Source organism: Saccopteryx bilineata, chromosome 11, assembly GCF_036850765.1.
Source record: "Saccopteryx bilineata isolate mSacBil1 chromosome 11, mSacBil1_pri_phased_curated, whole genome shotgun sequence".
Taxonomy (NCBI): Eukaryota; Metazoa; Chordata; class Mammalia; order Chiroptera; family Emballonuridae; genus Saccopteryx; species Saccopteryx bilineata.
Window position 1 is genome coordinate 67282111 of NC_089500.1, and position 20382 is coordinate 67302492.

General features: G+C 53.1%; 1 protein-coding gene across 1 annotated transcript in view; it reads left to right on the forward strand.

Annotated features, from left to right (window-relative positions):
* Positions 1 to 389: 389 nt before the first annotated feature.
* Positions 390 to 20382, forward strand: part of SYT6 (synaptotagmin 6) — a 56311-nt gene continuing 36318 nt past the window's right edge. The window contains exons 1-3 of the mRNA XM_066247281.1: positions 390 to 616; positions 11341 to 11689; positions 13121 to 13679. Coding sequence (XP_066103378.1) covers positions 454 to 616; positions 11341 to 11689; positions 13121 to 13679 — 1071 coding nt within the window. The 5' untranslated portion in view covers positions 390 to 453. The remainder of the gene's footprint in view (positions 617 to 11340; positions 11690 to 13120; positions 13680 to 20382) is intronic.

The window sequence follows — 20382 nt, forward strand, 5'->3', positions numbered from 1 at the left end:
TGGCAATTTACCCAGTGTTGTCACAAACACTATCTTTCTATTCCCCAGGCAGTCCGCAAAGCACTTGCAATCATTATACTCCCTGACAGAGAGGGAAACTGAGGCCCAGGGAGGACCAAGGTCACCCCAGGCAGTGAATGCGGAGCCAGATCGCAAGCTCTTTCCTGGTCCCGACACCCGGCAGGATGCGGGACCCCGGGCTCAGTCTCCTCGAGCCCGCCGGGGCTCAGACGGGTCTCCGAGTGTGGAGGGGGCGGCAGGGAAGCGCCAGACTCGCCAGCTGCCGCGGGATGCCACGTGAGGGGCGGAGACCCCGTGGAGACGCGGTTAAAAGCCGAGCCGAGCCGCAGGGGGCCGCTGCGGGGAGGGTCTTCTCGCGGCCGCCTCGCCCCGCCCCCGTCCGGCCGCTGCGCTGGTTCCGGCCGCTGCTCCGAGGGTCGGGGGGTCCCGGGCATGAGCGAGGGGTGGCGGCCCGGGGGGCCTCGGTGCCAGGAGGCGCTCGCGGTCCTGGCCTCGCTGTGCCGGGCCCGGCCGCCCCCTCTCGGGCTGGACGCGGAGACTTGTCAGAGCTTCGAGCTTCAGCCCCCAGCGCGGAGTCCGAGCGCGGCCCCCGCAGGTAACACGAGGCCCCCCCATTCCTGGGTCGTCCCCCCGGCTGTCCCCCCACGACACTCACACTCTGGCCCCGGGAGCGAGAGTGAGAGCGAGAACTCTGGCTCAGGGTTCTGGATCCGCAACCAGCCTCGGCCGGTGCCCTGGCCCGTGGCCCGCAGGGCAGGCGGAGCGGCGCTCAGGGGCCCCGGGCGCAGAGCACCGCCCTGCCCGTCCCGGCTGACCCCACGGGGACCCCGCGGAGAGCCCGCTCCCGGGACGGGCGCCCCTCGGGGCCTCGGGCTCCCTCGCGCCTCTCCGATCGGACCTGCCACAGGGGGGGTCCGAGCAGCGAGCGAGAGACTGGGGACACCCCCGGCGGAGGAAGTAACTCGTCTTTGCGGGGATGTCGAGGTCCCAAGGCCTTCTGTCGGTCTGTCCGTCCGCTTGTCTGTTTTCCCAGGTAGCGCGGCCCGAGCCCCCTGGGCCGCCCGGGTAGAAACTTGGGTCTGCGGCTGGCACGAGGTCTTTGTGTCCCGGCGTCTCGGGCTGCGAGCGGCTCTCCGCGCCTCCGCGGGGGCGGGGACGGGGGGGAGGGGGTGTCGCCGCACCCCCCCCCCCTATAACTCGCTGCCTCGGCCTCCCTCTGACTCACTCGGACTCGGGGCCGGGGCGCGACGGAGTCGGTGCCTCTCGCCGACTTTGCCAAGCGGGCGCCTCCCGCCCGAACGGCGCGGCTCTTGCGCCGGACGCAGCCCCAGGCGGCCGCCGAGCCCGGGCGAGAGCCCGAACCGAGTCGAGCTCGCCGGAGTCGGTGAGTCCGGAGCCCGAGCCCCGCGGGGCCGGGGCCCGGCGCGCAGCGGCGGCGTCTCCCCGGAGTCGCGACAGCTGGGATGGGTGTCGCGCCCCGGCGGCCGGAGCCGCGGGAGACGGGCAGCGTGGGGGCCGCCTGGCCCCGGGTGTTTATCTGCCACCGGCGCGGTGAGGCCACGCTCGCCCGCTGCAGCCGAGCTCCTTTGTCCGGGTCCCGGCGCCTGGAGGGTCCTGGGCGGGAGGGAGCGCCGGGTCGCGTTCCCTCCGGAGGGGGGCAGCTTGAGGCCTCGGGAGAATGCGGAGTGGGGGTGGGGAGCGCCTGCAGGGACCACGACGCTGGGGGTCCTTTCGCTCCGCAGACTCCAGTCCTTCTTGTCCCCCGACCCTGACCCCGGGGGCGCTGGGCCTACGGGGACGCGGAGGTCGCCGGGCTCCGCACCACCCGCGCGAGAAGGCAGGAAGGGGCTGGGGGAGGCGGGAATTTCGTCTCCACGAGCTTCTCCTGGGACCAGAAAGCCGAGACTGGAGCGGCGGTTCCGGGAGCGGGTACAAGCGGGGTAAGCTCCCCAGAGGCCGCGGATTCCAGGGCCCGTCTTCACTTGAGGTTAAAGGTTAGAGGTATAGGTAGGTCCTGGGTTAGGAGCTAGGCCGCTGGGGGTCGAGGAGAGGGAAGTGGGTAGTGGGCCCAGGGGCAGCCTTGTGTGTGAGGGGTCTGTGTCCAGCCTGAGGTGGGTCGCACCTCAGCCCTGGGTGCTGTTGTAGGGGGCGCTGCTCTCTTTCTCTCTGGTCTTGGCAATGTCTAATCAGTGGGTTGGTTGATTAAGGGACTCAGGGTAGACATAAAGAACTTCAAGAGGGTAGTACAGTGATAGAGTTCGGAGCATCTGATTCTCCCTCTTGAGGAATCTCAGACTAGATTAGACTCATCAAGTATTATTAGACTTTGGTTCTCTGGTGCCTTCATCTCCTACACCACCCAACTCCCTTTACCCACCAGACACAGTTTTCCCCCAGGTAAGGGAGTCCCTTCCGGCCTGCCTCCCCAGCTCCCTTCCACCCTTCCTTCATGATACACCCCAGTGGGGTCCTTAATGCTGGTTCTGAGCTCTCAAGCTCTAAATGGGATATTTCAAGGTGCGAACACACCTGTCGAGTTCTACTTGGGCTAGAGGCTACCCCTCCCCTCCCCAGGCCAGAAATGCCGGGGGTGGGGTAATTGGGCAGGGGTATGTGTGTAGCACATCCTGATACCTGGAGGCACCAGTGTTTTGACACTAGAAGGCTGCCCTGTGGTCTGGAATGACAGGTCCCCCGTGCCCAGCCGAGGGGGAGGGGGCTGAGGACTGAACCAGACAGCCCAGATGAATCAGTGAGCCTTTCCTTCAGTGCTCCAGAAGGGGAGTTTGAATTGCAGCCCTGGGGAACTTGCACTTTTGCTGCTGAGTCACAAGCCTCGGGAAGCCCGGGGGCCAAGCTGGGGTGCTGAAAGGGATGGGGAAGGCAGAAGGAGGTCCTTGATCACAGCCCAAGGAAAAAAAGAGGTCGAGAGTTGCTCTGGGATCTTGGGGTCTAGTTGAGCACAGGTCTGGAGAGGTGCTGTGGCTTTCAGGACCAGACCCCTAGGTATCCCCCCTCCCGGCCTACTCCCTGCATCCCAGAGCCACTGGTCTAGACTCTCCAGTCAGAATGCTGGCATTTTTTCATTTGCAGTTGCGTGAAAAATGCAAGTGGCTAGTGCATGCCCAGTTAGTGCCCTTTACCATGGTACTCTCCCCTGCTTTCCTCCTGCTCTGTGTCTCTAGCTCGTGGGATTTCTGGTAACACCCTGAGATTCAACAGCTGAGACTCTACTGTCATTTACTGGGACACTCCTTTATGCCAATGTCCGTGCTAGGAACTGCCCAAGAAATCTCAGTCAATCAGACCCTGACTTGGAAATACCACAACACAAACTGTCCTAGTTAAAAGTAAGTTCCTTTTTTACTTAAAAAATGAAAGGCAAAGGGTTTGCTTTCCTCCTTAATACACTCTCCCCACCCCCAGAAGGCGACACTGATGGGCAGTTCTTTCTGTGAACTTTTCCCCGTAGGTTAAGTTGCAGAGTGTTGGGCGTGGGTAGAGTGGGTTCTGGATTTGAGGCAGTAAGTAGAGGTTCAGAGGCGTTCTGGAAAATGCAGGAACCTGATGGGAGATCCTGAGCTGCCCTGCCCCTTCCAGGCTGGCAGCAGGAATGGTTACTCTCTTGCTCCACTATGGCCATGAGATGTATGTGATGTTTGCTCACTTCTCTAATGACTCTGGAGATGTTCTGTGATTCAGCCACCCAGCTTTGAAGTTGGCCGCCTGCAGCACAGATAACGGCTTGTGATGGTACATTCAATGCACACACAGTATTTCATCAACACACAAAGGTCCTGTTTCTATAACTGAATAATCAGTCCCTCCCTCCCTTCTTGCTGCAGGGAAGGAATTCTGTAGATTTTGCCTGCTTTTGAGGGTCTGCCTGGCATTAGAACCTTGCATAGTGATACTCTGATTCTATGGTGTGTCTTGAGCTTCAGGATTCTAGAGCCAAGGTCCAGCATGTTGAAGTTGTGGAGCCCTTGGATTTACCGTTCTCTACAAGTCCTCTTCTCCTGACTGTGGGAACTTCAAGAGTGGGGAAGGTTGATCCAGAATGCGCCATCCCTCCAAGCTGTGCACAGAAGATGTGTTCTGTTCTAACTGTTCTAATGTGACTCTGTCCTCCCTGTCCACAGACTTGAGGGTATAACATATGGCTGCAGATAATTAGGACTAACGTTGGGGCATCTGGAGCAGGCTAGGTTTCTGGAGGGTCCGTGTTGGTATGTCTGGAGTGGGGTAAAAGGAAGACCTGACCGAGCTTGGGGGCGCCCCTGCTGGTCTCACTTGGAAAAAGAAGTCTCTCAGGACTGATGGACTGGGCTCCACTGTCTGCCCACCGCAGCCTTGATCTCCACATTCAGAGGGACCACATGCCCTGGCCAATCAGGCAGAAAGGTCCAGTCACCATCTGCCAGAATAGTAATACTAATAATTGCTAAATGAATGCCAACACTCTGCTAGCTCTAACACCCCACATTAGTCTCCATCTTAGCCCTGAATCCCTTAATGAAGGTGGAAGCGGCACCCAGTCATGAAGCGTGGTGCAGCCGTAATTAGCCAAGCATTGTCTCTCCCCATCACTGCTTTTTTCAGGAGCATTAATTTCTTTTCTGTTTGGACTCTGCTAATTATCCCCATCGGTACTTTGGCCTGGATCTCTGAAAGACGGAAGGAAAGCAAACTCTCTCTGCTCCCCACCCCCACCCCCCTTACCCTGGAATTTTAATTACACCAGGTTCTCCTAATAAATTTACAAGCCACAGCAGAGCTCATTATTAATGGATCACATCTGTGAGCCTCAGAACAGAAGAGCCCCCGTCCCCTGACACATGCGTGCATGCGCGCGCGTGCACACAATCATACACACACACACACACACACACACACACATTTCTCAGGTACATTTCTGCATGAGACTTTCCAGGGGCCATTGGTTATTTGCCTGGTGACTTCTGGGCAACTGACGGCACCTGCACTTTCCAGAGAAGAAGAAGGATGGAGGATGAGATTGGACATAATCCTAGTCTAAGGGTCCTGCTCAGGTTTGCAGGGTCAGGTCCAAGGGTAGAGGATGTGCCCTACCCTCTCCTGGTTATAACAAAGAAATGCCTCCCCAGTTACTCTGGCCAGCCTTCGCCTCCACACTTCTTCAGCTCAGCCTCCAGTCCCCTCAGAGGCGCGTCTCAAGAGCCTACACTGTGGCATCAAACAGTCCCAGGTTCAAATCCATCTTTTCTGCTTATTGCGATGTTCTCTTGAACAAGTTACTTAGTTAAGATCTATAAACTTAGTAAATTTATCTTTGAGAAGTGAATACTTAATTTCTTAGGGATGCTTTAAAGATTGAGATAATATAAGGGCATGCAATGCTGACCATGTAGAAGTAAGTAAAAATAATATTATTATTGGGGATAATAGAGAGTAAAGGGGGCCAAATATATGGTGACGGAAGGTGGTTTTACTTTGTGTAGTGGGCACATGGTGCAATATACAGATTGTGTATCACAGAAATATACGCTTGAACCCTATATGATTCTACTAACCAATGTCATCCCAATAAATTTAACAAAAATATTTTGTCATAATAACGCCCAGGGTCTTTTCCATTCCGAGGCCAGGCCCTGCTCCTCCTAGGCTCCGGAGCCTCCGTGTCCTGCTTCCCGTCTCTGAGTCTTGCTTGTCTGCCTCTGTCGGTGTTTGAATGAGCCCCTCGACCCAGCAGATCCTGCTCGGCAGGACCAGCACTGACTCTTCGGAGGCTCCCCCAGCAAACCCGGGCCTTGTAGCTGACCCGCTCCAGGTTCAGGGAGCAGGGAAAACGGTCCTTTCTTCTCACTTCCTGTCCCCAGTTTATCTTTTCGATTACAATCTGTTAACGAAAATGCCTGTTACTCTTACAAAATGGATTTTCCTGACATGGAAGCCCATTAGAAAAACGGGGACAATAGCGAGCGATAAGAAATGTTGATGAATCCTAACACTAAGGGTGGAGAGAAGGGGCGGGGGGCATCAGCTCTGCCTTTGGAGAAAGAAGTGTCAGTTGGGGAGATAAGAAAGCCCTGGGTGGCTAATTAATAACCTAGCATTTTCCGGGGAGAGACAGAAGCCATGAGCCATCACCCTTGCCAGACAGTCTCACTTAAGGTGACAAGCAGGTCCTGCCCTGGAGGTCTTCACCTCTGGTCTGGTGTCCCCCTCCCCTGCCCCGGAAGGCCCAGCTTTGGGTCCCTCCAGTACACAGTAAATGATTATCCGCCACCAAAAAAGCAAAGCGTGAGGAGCAAGGGCAGTGTACATTTAGGGACCATTCCCCATGTCCTGGGAACTGCTCAAAGTCCAAGTTTATTTAATATTCATAGTGATTCTCTGAAGTAGGGATAATGAGAATCCTCAATAAAGCAAAGAAGAAACCAGGATTTGGAGAAGCTAAGTAACTTGCTCAAGGTGACACAATTAGAAACGAGGCTGGACGTGCCTGTGGTCCTGCTGGTGCTGGTGCTCGCCTGCAATGTCGGGCCGTGTCTGAGCCCCAGTAAGCCACTCCCCAGCTGGGGCTAGAAGCCATGCGCCCCTGCACAGAGCCGGTTTCCCAAGCCTAAATTCATAGCTCTTTGCTCTCCTGGAGGCTGCTGGGTACCTGGCCAGTGTGGTTCCACAAGCGAGTGCCCGTGGAATACTGGACTCCTCTGACACCCGAATGAAAGTGTTTCACTCCTAATACTGAGTAATGGGCTTCTTTTCCCCAGTTTCCGAGAGAACTTTGCAAAAGCATAGCACATTCACAGTTGTGGACTTTTCTTCCATGGTTTTCCTTTGGAGCTCACGGCTGTTCACCAGCTGGCTGATGACGGTAACAACAAAACAACTGGACAAGTAGCAAGCAAATGAGGATTGACAGACAGACTTGGAGACGGGAAGCTTTCAGATAGTACGAATTACATCTTGAGCTATAGAGAGACCTAACTATATATGAGATGCATTATTTCTGCTAGTGAGTTTGTTCCTGGTTTGTAATGGTAAAGTTAAAGCTATCTCTATTTATCAGCATTCACGACTTGCAGGTGTTCTGCCAACAAAATGAAATTCAGGACTAGGGGATATCTAAAACTAGGCTGGGCAAAGGTCAGTACTTCTAATAAAAATAGCTAGTAAGGACCCTGGCCAGTTGGCTCAGTGGTAGAGCGTCGGCCTAGCGTGCGGGGGACCCGGGTTCGATTCCCAGCCAGGGCATATAGGAGAAGCGCCCATTTGCTTCTCCACCCCCCCCCTTCCTCTCTGTCTCTCTCTTCCCCTCCCGCAGCCAAGGCTCCATTGGAGCAAAGATGGCCCAGGCACTGGGGATGGCTCCTTGGCCTCTGCCCCAGGAGCTAGAGTGGCTCTGGTCGCGACAGAGCGACGCCTCAGAGGGGCAGAGCATCGCCCCCTGGTGGGCAGAGCGTCGCCCCTGGTGGGCAGAGCGTCGCCCTGGTGGGCGTGCCGGGTGGATCCCGGTCGGGCGCATGTGGGAGTCTGTCTGACTGTCTCTCCCCATTTCCAGCTTCAGAAAAATACAACAAAACAAAAAAAACTAGTAGTTATTATTTTGCTTACTACCTTCCAGGCACTGTCCACAGCACTTCTGGTACACTTTTGATCTCAATGAAACCTCACAGTGCCCTTATGAAGTAGATGCTATCGTTATACCCATTTTGCAGATGAGAAAACTGAGGCCAACAGGGATTAAGTACTTTGCCCAAGTCACACAGTTTAAAGCCAGTGGGGCTAGACATTGAATGAGTCCAGTCTGACTCTGGGCCATGCTTCTTTCACTCCAGGCTGAACGGGACATAAAGAAGGCAGGCAGAGGGCCACTCTCTCTTGTCATGAAGCTAGTACCTGGTACATATGTGAGATACACTGGATCCGGACTCAGATGGTGGGTGAGCTGACCATCTGCCTCACAGGGCGGTGCTTCAGACAAGACGTGTGTGGGGAAAGGCTTTGAAGGCTACTTGTGCACCTGGGATTTGCTAAAGGGGAACACGTCTTGGTGGGTTGGCCCCAGCAGGCCCAAGGTAGGAAGGCACACATCTTTGCACAGTCTTTAGGCTTCTTAGAGCCTACCCTTCCCAGCCTCAAAACGCACCTTTAACTAGGCTACATGCTGGCTGAGTTCAAGGCCATATGTAGTGATTTGAAGGGGGCTAATTCCTGTACAATTATCCCTTGCCCTGGCCTAATTCCACTCTTCGCAGCTTGCATGCCCTCCAAGGGAGTGCCCGCTCGGCACCAGGACCCGATGCCCCTCCCACATAGCCTAGGAGGTGTCCGGGAAAATGGTTCTGTGAGCAGAGGGAGGAAGGGCCTCTTAGTCTTACATAACCAGTATTGAGCGCTGGTTGCTCTTTCCCAATAATCCATACCCCTGCCTCTCTTAATCACAGCTTCGAGGGAACAACAGCCGGGTCACGTGGAGAAGCATTCAAAATAGCAACCACACCGAGGAAAAATTGATTCCCTCGGCCCACCCCCTTCCCTCACCTCTCTGTTCATTTATGAATTCAGGTTTTTTTGTGTGTGTGTCAGGCTGAACATTTAAATGCACTCTATGCTCTCTGGATTCTCCCATTCCCCCCGCCCCTTCCTCATTAAAATTCTAATTATTACCAGAAAAAGTAAGATGTATGATCAAAGGAAAGCAAAGCCCTAGAAATACCTTTTGTTTTAAGATGACTCACTGCAGAGAAAGCCTCCTGAACAGCTGTAACGGACTGCGGAGGTTGAGGGTCTAGAGGTGGCCGGAGACTTAGAACTATGTGTGTATCTGAGGTTGCTCTTGTGAACCCCAGGGGCCTAAGCCTTTAACAAAGCAGTCTCCAAACCATTTAGAGCATCAGCACGTAATAGCAAAATTTGTTTGAAGGCCTCCAATATATGCTTATTTATTCCCATGATATAGATCACACGTCAGTAGAGGAGGCACTGCTGAGCTGAGCAGCCTGGGTCCTGCCACTTATGAGCTGTGTGACCCTGAGCAATCGATTTAAAGCCTCTGTGCCTCAGTTGCCTCATCTGCAAAATGAAGATAATGCCCATACCTATTTCCCTGGAGAGTATGATGAGTTGACCTAAAAAAACACTTTGTACCTCAAGGTAATTTTCAATAGCTTGGCTAAATCCAATCATAAAACGCCAGTTTCTATGGCTATCAACTGGTAGGTATATTAAAATCTTCATGCTTTATTTTTAAGATAAAAAGTAAATGTTAAAACAGTCTGATCATTTCTTTTTCTCTTGTGGCCCTGGGACGCCTGCAGACCGCATTGGAGACCTTTAGTCTAGAAGTGAACATAGAATCAGCTTCCCTGGTCTCTGGCAGTCTGGGGGAAGGACTAAATGCAACTCCTTTGGCTGGGGAAAGGCTCCAGTGTGTCTCCTCAGGGCCTGGGGGTTGGTGCAGGTGGCTAAGGACTTGAGGATTCTCTGCTGGCCCTCCCTATTCATGAAGGTGGTAACCAATCAAGGATAGTTCTCATCAGCCAGGGAGTTGGAAGGCAGTGCTGGCTCCCCCCAAAGAGGGTGGCTGATGTTCTTGCCTCCTCATCCCATCCTTCTGGATGGGGGATAGCTTTCCCTGGGGCCTGTGTGCTTTAAGAGTACTCTGGGTCCCCTGGGTAGGACACAGCACCTCTGTGCTCCAAGCAGAGCTTAGCACCTAGCACAAGGGAAATACTCAGGAAATGTTGACTGAGAGATAATTACAGCTCCTTTATGTGCCATTCATTTGTTCATTCATTCACTCATTCCTTCTCATGGGCCAGTTTCTATGTTAGGCCCTGAGTCAGACAAATGTAAAAAACACAGGGTTCCAGTAGCTGACAGCTTCATCAGGGACAAACAGACTGGGGTGGTGGGAGCAGCTCCCGGCTGGGCGGTGGACATCTGGCCCCTGGTCCAGGCTCTGTGTCTGACCTGTGATCCCAGGCAAGTCTCTTCTCTAGAGCACTCCTCCCGTCTGCACAAGCACAGCCTGGCCTCGGTACTTGTTGGGTCTTTTCTCACCTTAATAAGATTCTTAAGGCTTTGGGACAGGACCATCAGGGGCTGCAAACTCACAGGACTGCAGGGGCCGAGCAGAGAACAGAGAGTAGAATTGTAGAGGACACACCCCTCCAAAGGGAGTCACCAGTTCTCACCATGCATGAGGACAAGTCTAGCTACTAAGTCATCTGTCTTTTGCCAGAGTAGTAAAAAAATCTAGTGTGGTGGTGGTATGGTGGAAGAATTCCTCAATTTTCCAATCATCATGCAAGCTATACAGACTTCTCTGCTGGCTTGCCCACAGTGACCTCTGTGCACACCTGCCAGGTGTACCATTGGCTCAGAGCCTTCTGACCTCTCTACTCAGAGTAAGAAGAGGCCTTGGGCTCAAAATGTCTTTCCTTGAGGTGGGATGAGTGGTCTGCTCAATCATTTCTCCCAAAGGAGAGCATCCTCACTGCTCTCTGGGGACACTGGGGCAGGGGTGGGCTGGGAATGGGATACTGAGTGCCCACCTCTGAAAGAACCATAATATTCAGAAATACCAGTTTTATAGGAAAGTTCTCAAGTAGCCACAGGAATGGGAAGAATGGGGTCAGTTGTATTTAGCTTCAAAATAAACTGTGTGGATCGGACTCCAACTTAATACAAGCATTGATAGAGCCCACTACACGTAGGGTTCTGAGTACAGAAGAAGCTTTAGACCTAATCTTGGCCTTCAGAGCGATAATGCACTACTATCTCATTCACTTACAATCAATTCTGTAACCATATATTGAGCTCCTGCTCTGGGCTCGGTGAGGGTAGAGGAAGGGAAGAGGATGCGGTCCTGGCCTCTTGTCCCCAAGGCTGCTCAGCCCGTTGAGGAAGAGAGCTGTGCACAAAAATGACTCTGCTTTAAGTCTGGCCATCGAAACAGCCCTAATAGAAATTCAGATAACATCCAAATGTGAGTGCTTCCCAAATCTACACATCTGCTTAGGCTGTAACTGAAATTACTTTCCCATCCCTGTGCACAAGCCAACAAGCAGCGGGGCGCTCCCCACGCTGCTGGTGGGGGAGGGGCGATGCTGTGAAGTCAGACCCAGGTGAAGGTGAGTGGACTGTGGAGCGTCAACCCTGAAGCCGTCTCACCCCAACCTGGGCAGCTTTCTCATGACCATTCTTCTCTCTTCTTCCGTCTCTGTCCCTTGTGTGTGCTCCCTCTTCCAACACCCTCCGCTGCTTCTCCTCGCCTTTGTCTGTCCCTGTCCCCCCCGGCCCCGCCCGCCTGGCTCACGCCGAGGGCAGGCACCTCTGTCAGCCTCCTCGCAGTGGTAGTTATTGTGTGTGGTGTGGCCCTGGTGGCAGTTTTTCTCTTTCTCTTTTGGAAGCTGCGCAGGACGCCCTGGAGGAACAAGGAGGCTTCCAGTCCCTCTTCTGCTGACGTCCCCCCGGGAATCCTCCAGAGCCTCAGCTCCAGAGGCAACATGGCAGACAAGCTGAAGGACCCCAACACCCTGGGCTTCCTGGAGGCGGCCGTGAAGATCAGCCACACATCCCCAGATATCCCGGCTGAGGTGCAGATGTCAGTCAGGGAGCACATCGTGCGTCACACGCGGCTGCAGCGACAGACCACAGAGCCAGCCTCATCCACCAGGTGAGGGGTGCAGCCCTCCCTACCCCAGCCCCCCACTCCCACATTTCCTTATTCAATAAAGAGAGTCCAGCCTGCAAGGGTCAGAGCCCTGAAATAATAACAAGTGAGCTACGACTGGAGAACACTTCAGATGATGTAGTCATGGTGGGCGATCAACTAGGAGGTGGGCACCAGCAAAGACCTCAGGAAAGGGGAGCCTTTGGGGGGGGGGCTATGTATGTGGCATGCACCCGGGTGGAGGTGTTAGATGTTTAGAGGGGAGGAAAGACATCAGGCAGAGGGAAGAGACTATGCAAAGGCCCAGAGGCAGAGAAGTTCTTAGGGCATCTAGAGATATGTGACAGAGCCTCGGAGATAGCGTCTGAGGTGCACAGGGGAGATGGGGCAAGAGAGTCTGACCTTTTTGAAAAGGAGGATTCCTTTATAACCTTTGGCAGAGTTCCCTGTGTGATAAAAGTTGTATATACATAACATCCTTTCACTGAAGAAAACAAAGCCAACAACTGCCACATAGTGACAAAAACCTACTCTAAATCCAGAAACACTTTTAAAAGAAATGATGTACACAGGCATGAGGCATTGTGCTTATCCAAATCTTAGGGCTCTTGTGGATTCCTGGGTCCCACAGTGTCTCCCCTCCCCCCGCCCCACTCCCAGGGGACCAGGTGGTCCTCAGATTGGAGGCCAGGAATGAAAGTGCTGGGACACATTTACAGATTATCGCCTGACCTCGGGCAAGCTGCTCACCTCTCCTCAGCCTCACTTTTCCCAGCTGTAAAATAGAGCTAATGACTCATGCAGTTGCTGCCAGGCACCCATGAAAGAATCCATATGATAATGAGAGCTAACAACATATCACTTATTATACATCGGCCCTGTTCTAATAAGTACTTTATATGTATGAATTCATTTCATCCCCACAGCAACCCTATGCAATTGCTGCTTTTATTATCCTCATTTTATAGCAAAGAGAAGTTAAATAACTTGCCCAAGGTCACATAGCTAAACAGTGGCAGAGCCCAAATTAACCTATACAGTCTGGCTGCAAAGCGCAGTAATGTTGCCAGTGGGGGTGGGGGTGGAGGGATGGTGGAGGGACAGCTGGAGAGGAAAGGATGCTTTAACGTGGAAACCAGGATCACATCTACTAGGAAAGAAACCTAGAAAGCAAGCAGGTGGCAGAAAAGCAAGGTAAATGATAATGCTAGCAATGCCTAATATTTATTGAGCTTACTATATACCTGGCCCTATTGCAACTACTTTACATACATTAAGACTGGTAATGAGCACAACAAACTGTGCACAAACTATGTGCAGAGGGAAGGGGGGCCCCCAGTGGGTAGTATGAGCCAGGGCCACGGGGTTGTGTCTGCCTGCATCCCTTGCCCCTGAGCCTCATCACGCCCTCTGCCCCCGCCCGCCCTCCGCCAGGCACACGTCCTTCAAGCGCCACCTGCCCCGGCAGATGCACGTCTCCAGCGTCGACTACGGCAACGAGCTGCCGCTGGCGGCGGAGCAGCCCACCAGCATCGGCCGCATCAAGCCTGAGCTCTATAAGCAGAAGTCGGTGGATGGTGAGGATGCTAAGTCCGAGGCCGCCAAGAGCTGCGGGAAGATCAATTTCAGCCTCCGGTACGACTACGAGACCGAGACCCTGATCGTGCGCATCCTGAAGGCCTTCGACCTCCCCGCCAAGGACTTTTGCGGCAGCTCTGACCCTTACGTCAAGATCTACCTCCTGCCCGACCGCAAGTGCAAGCAGCAGACGCGGGTGCACCGCAAGACCCTGAACCCCACCTTCGATGAGAACTTCCACTTCCCTGTGCCCTATGAGGAGCTGGCCGACCGCAAGCTGCACCTGAGTGTCTTTGACTTCGACCGCTTCTCCCGCCATGACATGATCGGGGAGGTCATCCTGGACAACCTCTTCGAGGCCTCGGACCTGTCCCGGGAAACCTCCATCTGGAAGGACATCCAGTACGCCACGAGTGTGAGTACAGCCCCACTCTCTGGGCTTCTTGAGGGTTCCCAGTTCCGGAGTGAGTGGGACGTGTCCCAGCCCCCTCACCCTTGGAGACAGATGGGCCTTTACCCTTCAGGATGTGAAGGCTGACCTGGAGACTGAGCAGTGGCCCAGTCATTCAGGGGAAGTCCTGCTCTCTGCCCCAGGTTGGAGTGGGGGGCAGCAGAGCCTCCACGTGGGTGAGAAGGGAAGGGAATGCCTACCTACTGCTTCTGATTGCATGTTCATTCTCTCTACCTGCTAGGCCTCAGGTTTCCCAGCTGTAGAGTCATGTTAATCTGTCTCTTTGATCGTGGGGTAAGGACTGGGCCAGGCCCATAGGCTGGATCAGACAGCAGCATCCTGGAAAAGGCAGTCTAGAACAGGCGACACGAAGCAGGATGAGCAGGTTATGCTACAGCAATAACAATCTTAGGCTCTGATGGCTTAAAGCATTGTCAGTCCGTGTGCCGCGGCAGGCGCACTGGTGCGCCGCAAGAGTCTGTAAAACATGTAATACCTATTTAGTCAGGGCCACTGAGCCCTTTTCCCTGAGACTGTCAAATTAGAAGATGACAACAGCCAACACAATAGCTATGTGGTATGAATGAGTCAAAAGTATACCTTTTTTTATTTTTGGATCGTTAAAAAAAATTTTTTTTTTTGGTGTGCCACAGAATTTTAGTAATTGGTTTATATATGTCATTGGCTGAAAAAGGTTGAAAATTGTTGGCTTAAAAGCAACCAAACTTTACTTCTCATGCACGTTTCACGTGTTCAGCAGCCTGGCTGGGGCTCTCCTCTGTTTCACATGTTCAGCAGCCTGGCTGGGGCTCTCCTCTACCTCCTTGCCCAGGGACCCAGGCCCATGGAGGCTCCAGCTCGACGTGTGCTCTGTTATATCATGAAAGGGGCTGTGGCCAATTGTGCGCTGTCTCTTAAAACTTCCATGGAGAAGTGACACATGTCACTTCCACTCACATTTTATTAGCGAAAGCAAGACACAGGGCGGCTCCTAATATCAAGGAGGCATAGCCAGGCAATCCTACCGTGTGCCCAGGATCCTGGGAGTACTTAGTGACCAGCGCAAGTGACTACCACACAGAAGAGGGCCTTGTCTTGGGCACTGCCTGCCCAGGCCAGTCTGGGAGGGGTGGGAGGCCAGCCTGCAAGGACGCCTGGCTAAGCCCCACGTGGGAGACAGGGGCCGGGCTGTTCGCACTCAACTGGAATTAACCCAGGAGGTTTCAAGGAGCTGAGACTCAGTTCACTTTTAAGAGAAGTGGCACTTTAAGAGAGCTCTGGTGCAGGGAACTGCAGAGGCCATACCCAGGGCTCCTCGTCTGGTACAGACGGAGTGCTCCAGGGCACTGGGGGGGGTGTTAAGGAAGCTATACACTTGCATCTTGCAGGGTCTCTCTCGAAGCCCACCCAGGTAGCCGAGAGCCCCGCAGTGGTGTCTCCACACAGCACCTACGGCCTTACCTCTGCTATCTTGAATGCTAACTGCTTGACTGTCTCTAGGTGTTTCTCTGGGCAGAGACTGTTTCCCTGGGGGAAGGGGGGCAGCGCTCGGTCTGCACAGTGAGGCAGTGCACACGTGTCTGTGTCGAATTTGTAAGAGAAGTTGGGAAAATCAGCCCTACTCTGGTAAGAAAAGGGCAGGAATCTTGATATGTTCAAAGAGAAAAAGAACGAGATAGAGAGATAGAGATAGAGATAGAGATAGAGACAGAGAAAGAAAAAGCTTGGTGGGCTCTGTTTATCCCCCTGGGAGGGTCTCAGGACACCCCCATTTTCATAGCTGGGGCTGACTTTGACCAGTTTTGTGTCCTGGTACCCCCCCTTACTTTGCTGAAATGTCATCCCCAAGAACAGCATCACCAGCAGGGCGGGCAGACAGAGCAGGACGCCCCAGCAGCTCTGCTCTGTAAATCACTCTGAAGGTGACGTCTGGTGCAGCTTCCCTGGTGGTCTCCTAAGGCACAGCTTCATGACAGTGGCTGTACAGGTAGAGAAAAGCAGCTCAGTCCTCCCCACACTGCGGCTGAGATCCCGGGGCTCAGAGAGAGGGAGACCCGAGGGCGAAGGGCTGCGGGAAGCAGAGCTCACCTCAGTCCTCTGAGGCAGTGGTCCCCAATCTTTTTTGAGTCACGGACCAGTTTAATGTCAGAAAATATCTTTATGGACCGGCCTTTAGGGTGGGACGGATAAATGTATCACGTGACCCAGACAAGCGTCAAGAGTGAGTCTTAGACGAATGTAACAGAGGGAATCTGGTCATTTTTTAAAAAATAAAACATCGTTTAGACTTAAATATAAATAAAACAGAAATAATGTAAGTTAATTATTCGTTCTCTGTGGACCGGTACCAAATGGCCCTCGGACCGGTACCGGTCTGCGGCCCCGGGGTTGGGGACCACTGCTCTAAGGAGCTCCCCTTCTTACCAGAGCGCTCCCTTTCCTGGGACTGCAGCTCTGGGCATGAGTGGAAGCCCCGGTCCTGAAGGAGGCGTACTGCCCAAGCTCACCCCTCCCCTGGATGCTAAGGTCCTAGATCCTAGAACTCCGTGGCTGGCCCTGCTCTCATCTCATTCCCCTTCTGCAGCTGTCTATGAAACCCTGCAGCCAGCATGGTGGGGTTGGCACTGATCAGCGCAGCCGGCTCCTGTCTCTCTGGCCTGCCAATTCCCTCCCTAGAGCTACATTTTGGCCCCAAGCTCAGAACTCCTGCAGCTCCTCTGCCCCACAGGCTGGTCCCTGAACGCGCCTGACATTCCTGCCTCTCGCCTCTGCTCTCAAGGCTTCCCCTGTCTGGCAGGCCTTTCCCCCTCCTCTCTGCCTGGCCCAAACCAACCCCCCTTGTATAACATTTCTGAAGTCAGCCATGGCTCCTCCAAACTTACTTCTGTGTCCCTTGTCCCTCAGTTATATCCCAAATCACATTCTGTCTTGCCAAGTGTTCCCAGTGGCTCGGGAATGGCTTGTGTCCCACATTTGGCTTTCCCTTGTACTGTCCCTCAGGGCTGACTATGTCACTTTACACACATGTAAGAACTGAGCACATTCTTGTTGAAGGACCAATGGCTTAGTTAATTTAATTATACTATGTACAGATGCTCCTGAACTGATCATGGGGTTATTTGTTACAATAAATCCATCGTAAGTTGGAAATATCGTTAAGTCAACATGCACTTAACCTACTAACCATCACATCTTAGCTAAGCCCACCTTACACATGCTCAGAACTTACATTAGCTCACAGTTAGGCACAATCACCTAACACACTTAACACACTTTAGGGTGTTGGTGGTTTACCCTTGTGATCACATGGCTGACTAGGAGCTCTGGCTCCCTGCCACTTCCCAGTATCACAGGAGAGGACTACCGCTAGCCCAAAGGTCAAAATCCAACATTCAAAGTATGGTTTCTACTGAATGCAAATAGCTTATACACCATCGTAAAGTCAAAAAATCCTAAGTGGAACCATCATAAGTCGAGGGCCATCTGTATTGGTGTACAAGGGAAGGGTTATTAAAGAAATAGTAAAGTTGGGTTCCGTCAACCTGGGAAGGCTTCCTGGAGAAGGCAGCCATTTTGAAAATGGGCAGGGAGAGACCTGTGCATTCCTTCAGAGGTATGGTTCAGGTAGATAGTTTGTGTCTGAAGTGGCAAAGAGATTAACCAGTAGGACCAGGTAGTCAGGATTGAAGGGGAGGGCCACTGACCCCCAGGCTGGGTTGCAGGAGGGGGGCTGAGGAGGACTCTCTGAGGACACACAAGTCCATGAATGCTATCCCCTTGTTGCCCCTCATGTTTGTATCAGAGACTCCAATCTGACCCTGGCAGGTGGAGCCAGGCGTACCCTTGTTTTGGCCCCCGACCCAGGGTGGTTTGACGTGGCAAAGCCTGGAGTATTTATTTGTTGTTTCCACAACCACCAAACACTGAGTTTCACGGTTAGTGAAAGGGATTGTGCATCCAAGGAGCCCTGCTCTTTGTTAATTGCAAATCTTAAGCACAAGACAGTTGCCACCCCCCACCTCCAGGTTGTTCCGGAGGTAAGCCTAGGCCACTGTACCCCGTCCAGGCTGCAGGGTGAGGAGCAGGCAGACAGACGCGCTAGGGCAGGTGGAGGCTGGTACTGTCCCATCCCACCAAGAAGACCACATGTGGGAAGGAATCGCAGGAGTTCATTAAATCAGCCCCATCCCTGGGCACGGCTACCCTGATACCCCCATCCTGCCTGGCTTGGCTGAGCTCCCCTGACGGTCTCCTGGGCTTTCCTAGCCGCTTGCCATTTTCTCCCCACCCAGAACTTTGATTGGCTGAAATCACCCTGCTCCTCCCTCCCCTCCTCTTCTGCCCCAAATCTCATTATTTCTACATAAAGCTGTAGATTTATCATTATAATAGAGACGCCGTCACCGGGGTTTGCTAACATCTCTGTAATCTTGTAGTTATTGCTACCGAGGCCTCAGACCTAACTGCATACACTATTCCTGTCGCTATTCTAGCTCCTTCGCGGTGGCGGGAGGTGAAGGCTCTAACTGGGGCCATAAATATGTGTTGTGCTTGGTGTTGATGGACTCAGCCATCTTCCTGCCTTAACAGGTGACCGCCAGGCCAGAGTGAGCACATGTGTGCCTGCCTGTGTGTGTACACGTGTGTGTGCATGTGCGTGTTGTTTTGGGGACGATGGAGTGCTCGATATACGTCCAAGGAGCCTGGGCTCAGAGTCGGCAGGGCAGAAGGGAGGCCTTACGTGACACTAACTGCTTGAGTATCTCCCTAGTGAGTCCCTAGCTGGGAATGAGCAGAATGTGCAGAGAGCCCAGGCTTCAGTGCCAGACAAACCTGGGTGGCATTCCAGCTTCTGCACTTTCTAGCTTTCAGACCTTGGGACATTATCTAAACCGTACCTCAGTTTCCACATCAGCAAAATGGGGATGATAATAACAGTGTACAGCTCATAGCGATGATAAATGTAGTAAGTTAAATAAAATACACAAACAAGATGCCGAGGACAGTATTGTCACAGAGCAGCATTCTCACTGGGCCTTTCCTTCTAGCTCAGCATGTGGGTCACTCACTCCCAGGCCCGACCCTCTACCATGGGCCAGACCACCTGTTCTGGCTGATCATTGGTTATTATTATTTCTATTTTATTTCTTGCCTTAGCTATGCCACGTGTTCCTGTGTGACCTTAGAAAAGTGACTTCCTCTCTCTGGTTTTCTCAGTATGAAATTAGCTGCAAAGCCCTGACATTCGGAGACCCCAGATTTCTCAGTTCTGCTTTCACAGAGCAGAGGTGCCCTGACCCTGGGGTGTGGTCTCCATAGAAGAAGGCTAACCCCCAAGATAATAGGCCACTGGGCAGAATTGCCAGACATCCCCACTGCCTTTCATGCTAGTAGAGATCAGTCCTCTCTTTAAGCTCCTGGGAAATGTTCTCTAGGAGGTTCCTGCCATGGGGAGGCCGCACCAAGTTGTCTCCCTCCTGGTCCCACGTGGCAGTCTTATGCCGGGCTGAGTTCCCTCCCAACCTATTGCCTTCCAGTCCCCTGTTTCCTGGGGATATGTGGGTTATTACTTGAGCTCCTACTAGGAGTCAAGGGCATGACCAACTTTATCACATTTCAGCCTCCTTATTTTTGTCCCCCATATGTAAATAAAGAAACAAAGGTTCCAGGTTGTATGACTTACCCAGAGTCACTGAGAAGAAAGTGGTAGAGCCCCGAGATTCATATCCAAGTCTTCAACACAGCCCGTGACCCTCACACGGCTGGAGGGGGCGTGATGACATTGCTCCTGAAATTGTGCAGGTGCCAAGAGAGCCAGAAGCTGTTTGGTTTGGCTTTTCCTGTGTGGTCTGGTTAGACTCTCTCAGTCCCCTCAGGTCAGGGGCCACCCTGTGCTGACACTTGGATTCCTCTGCCATTTCTCAGTATTCTTCCCGTGGGCATTGACCTTGACATTCAACCCTCTTTCATTCAGCAAACACAGACTGTCAGCTATGTGCTGCTCGCTTGCTTCACTGAACACTCGTTGGGTATAGACCGTGAGCTGCGTTGTAAAAAAGATGGCCAAGAGTGAACCCTGCACCGCCGAGTGCCCAGGCCGATGGGACTGCAGAGCATGCTGGTGGCCCCCAACTCCCCACCCCCTTACACACAGGACGTACAGTTGGGGACAGACCTGCTCAGGAAGCTTACTACAAAATTGTGCCAGCTGCTGTACTTACTATGAGCCATGTGCAGAATTATGGAGGAGGGATGAAGATAAGAAAACAGGGTCAGATGAGATTGGTCTGTGAAAGTTTCTAGAAAAGAAAGGTTTTATGCCTGGCTGTGAAGGCAGTAGAGGTGGAGAGGGCTGAAGGAGGGGCCTCAGAGTGAGAGCAGGTATCTGCTTTCTTTGGATTGGGGGAAGGATCTAGAAGGAACTTCCCTTGAAGGAGATAGGGGTTCTTTCCTTTATGTAGTAACTATGTATTTGTGGTGTAGTTACTATGTACCAGCTGCGAGGCTGGCGCTGGGAATACCAGGACTTCCCCTGCAGTCCCGTCCCCCAGGCCTCGCAGTCTGATGGGGGAGGCTGCAAAGCAGCTCTGCTCTCTTGGGGACACGCAGGTCCTCATGGCCCCGCACATGGAGGAGGCTGGCCTCCTGGAATGACATTGTCTTTAAT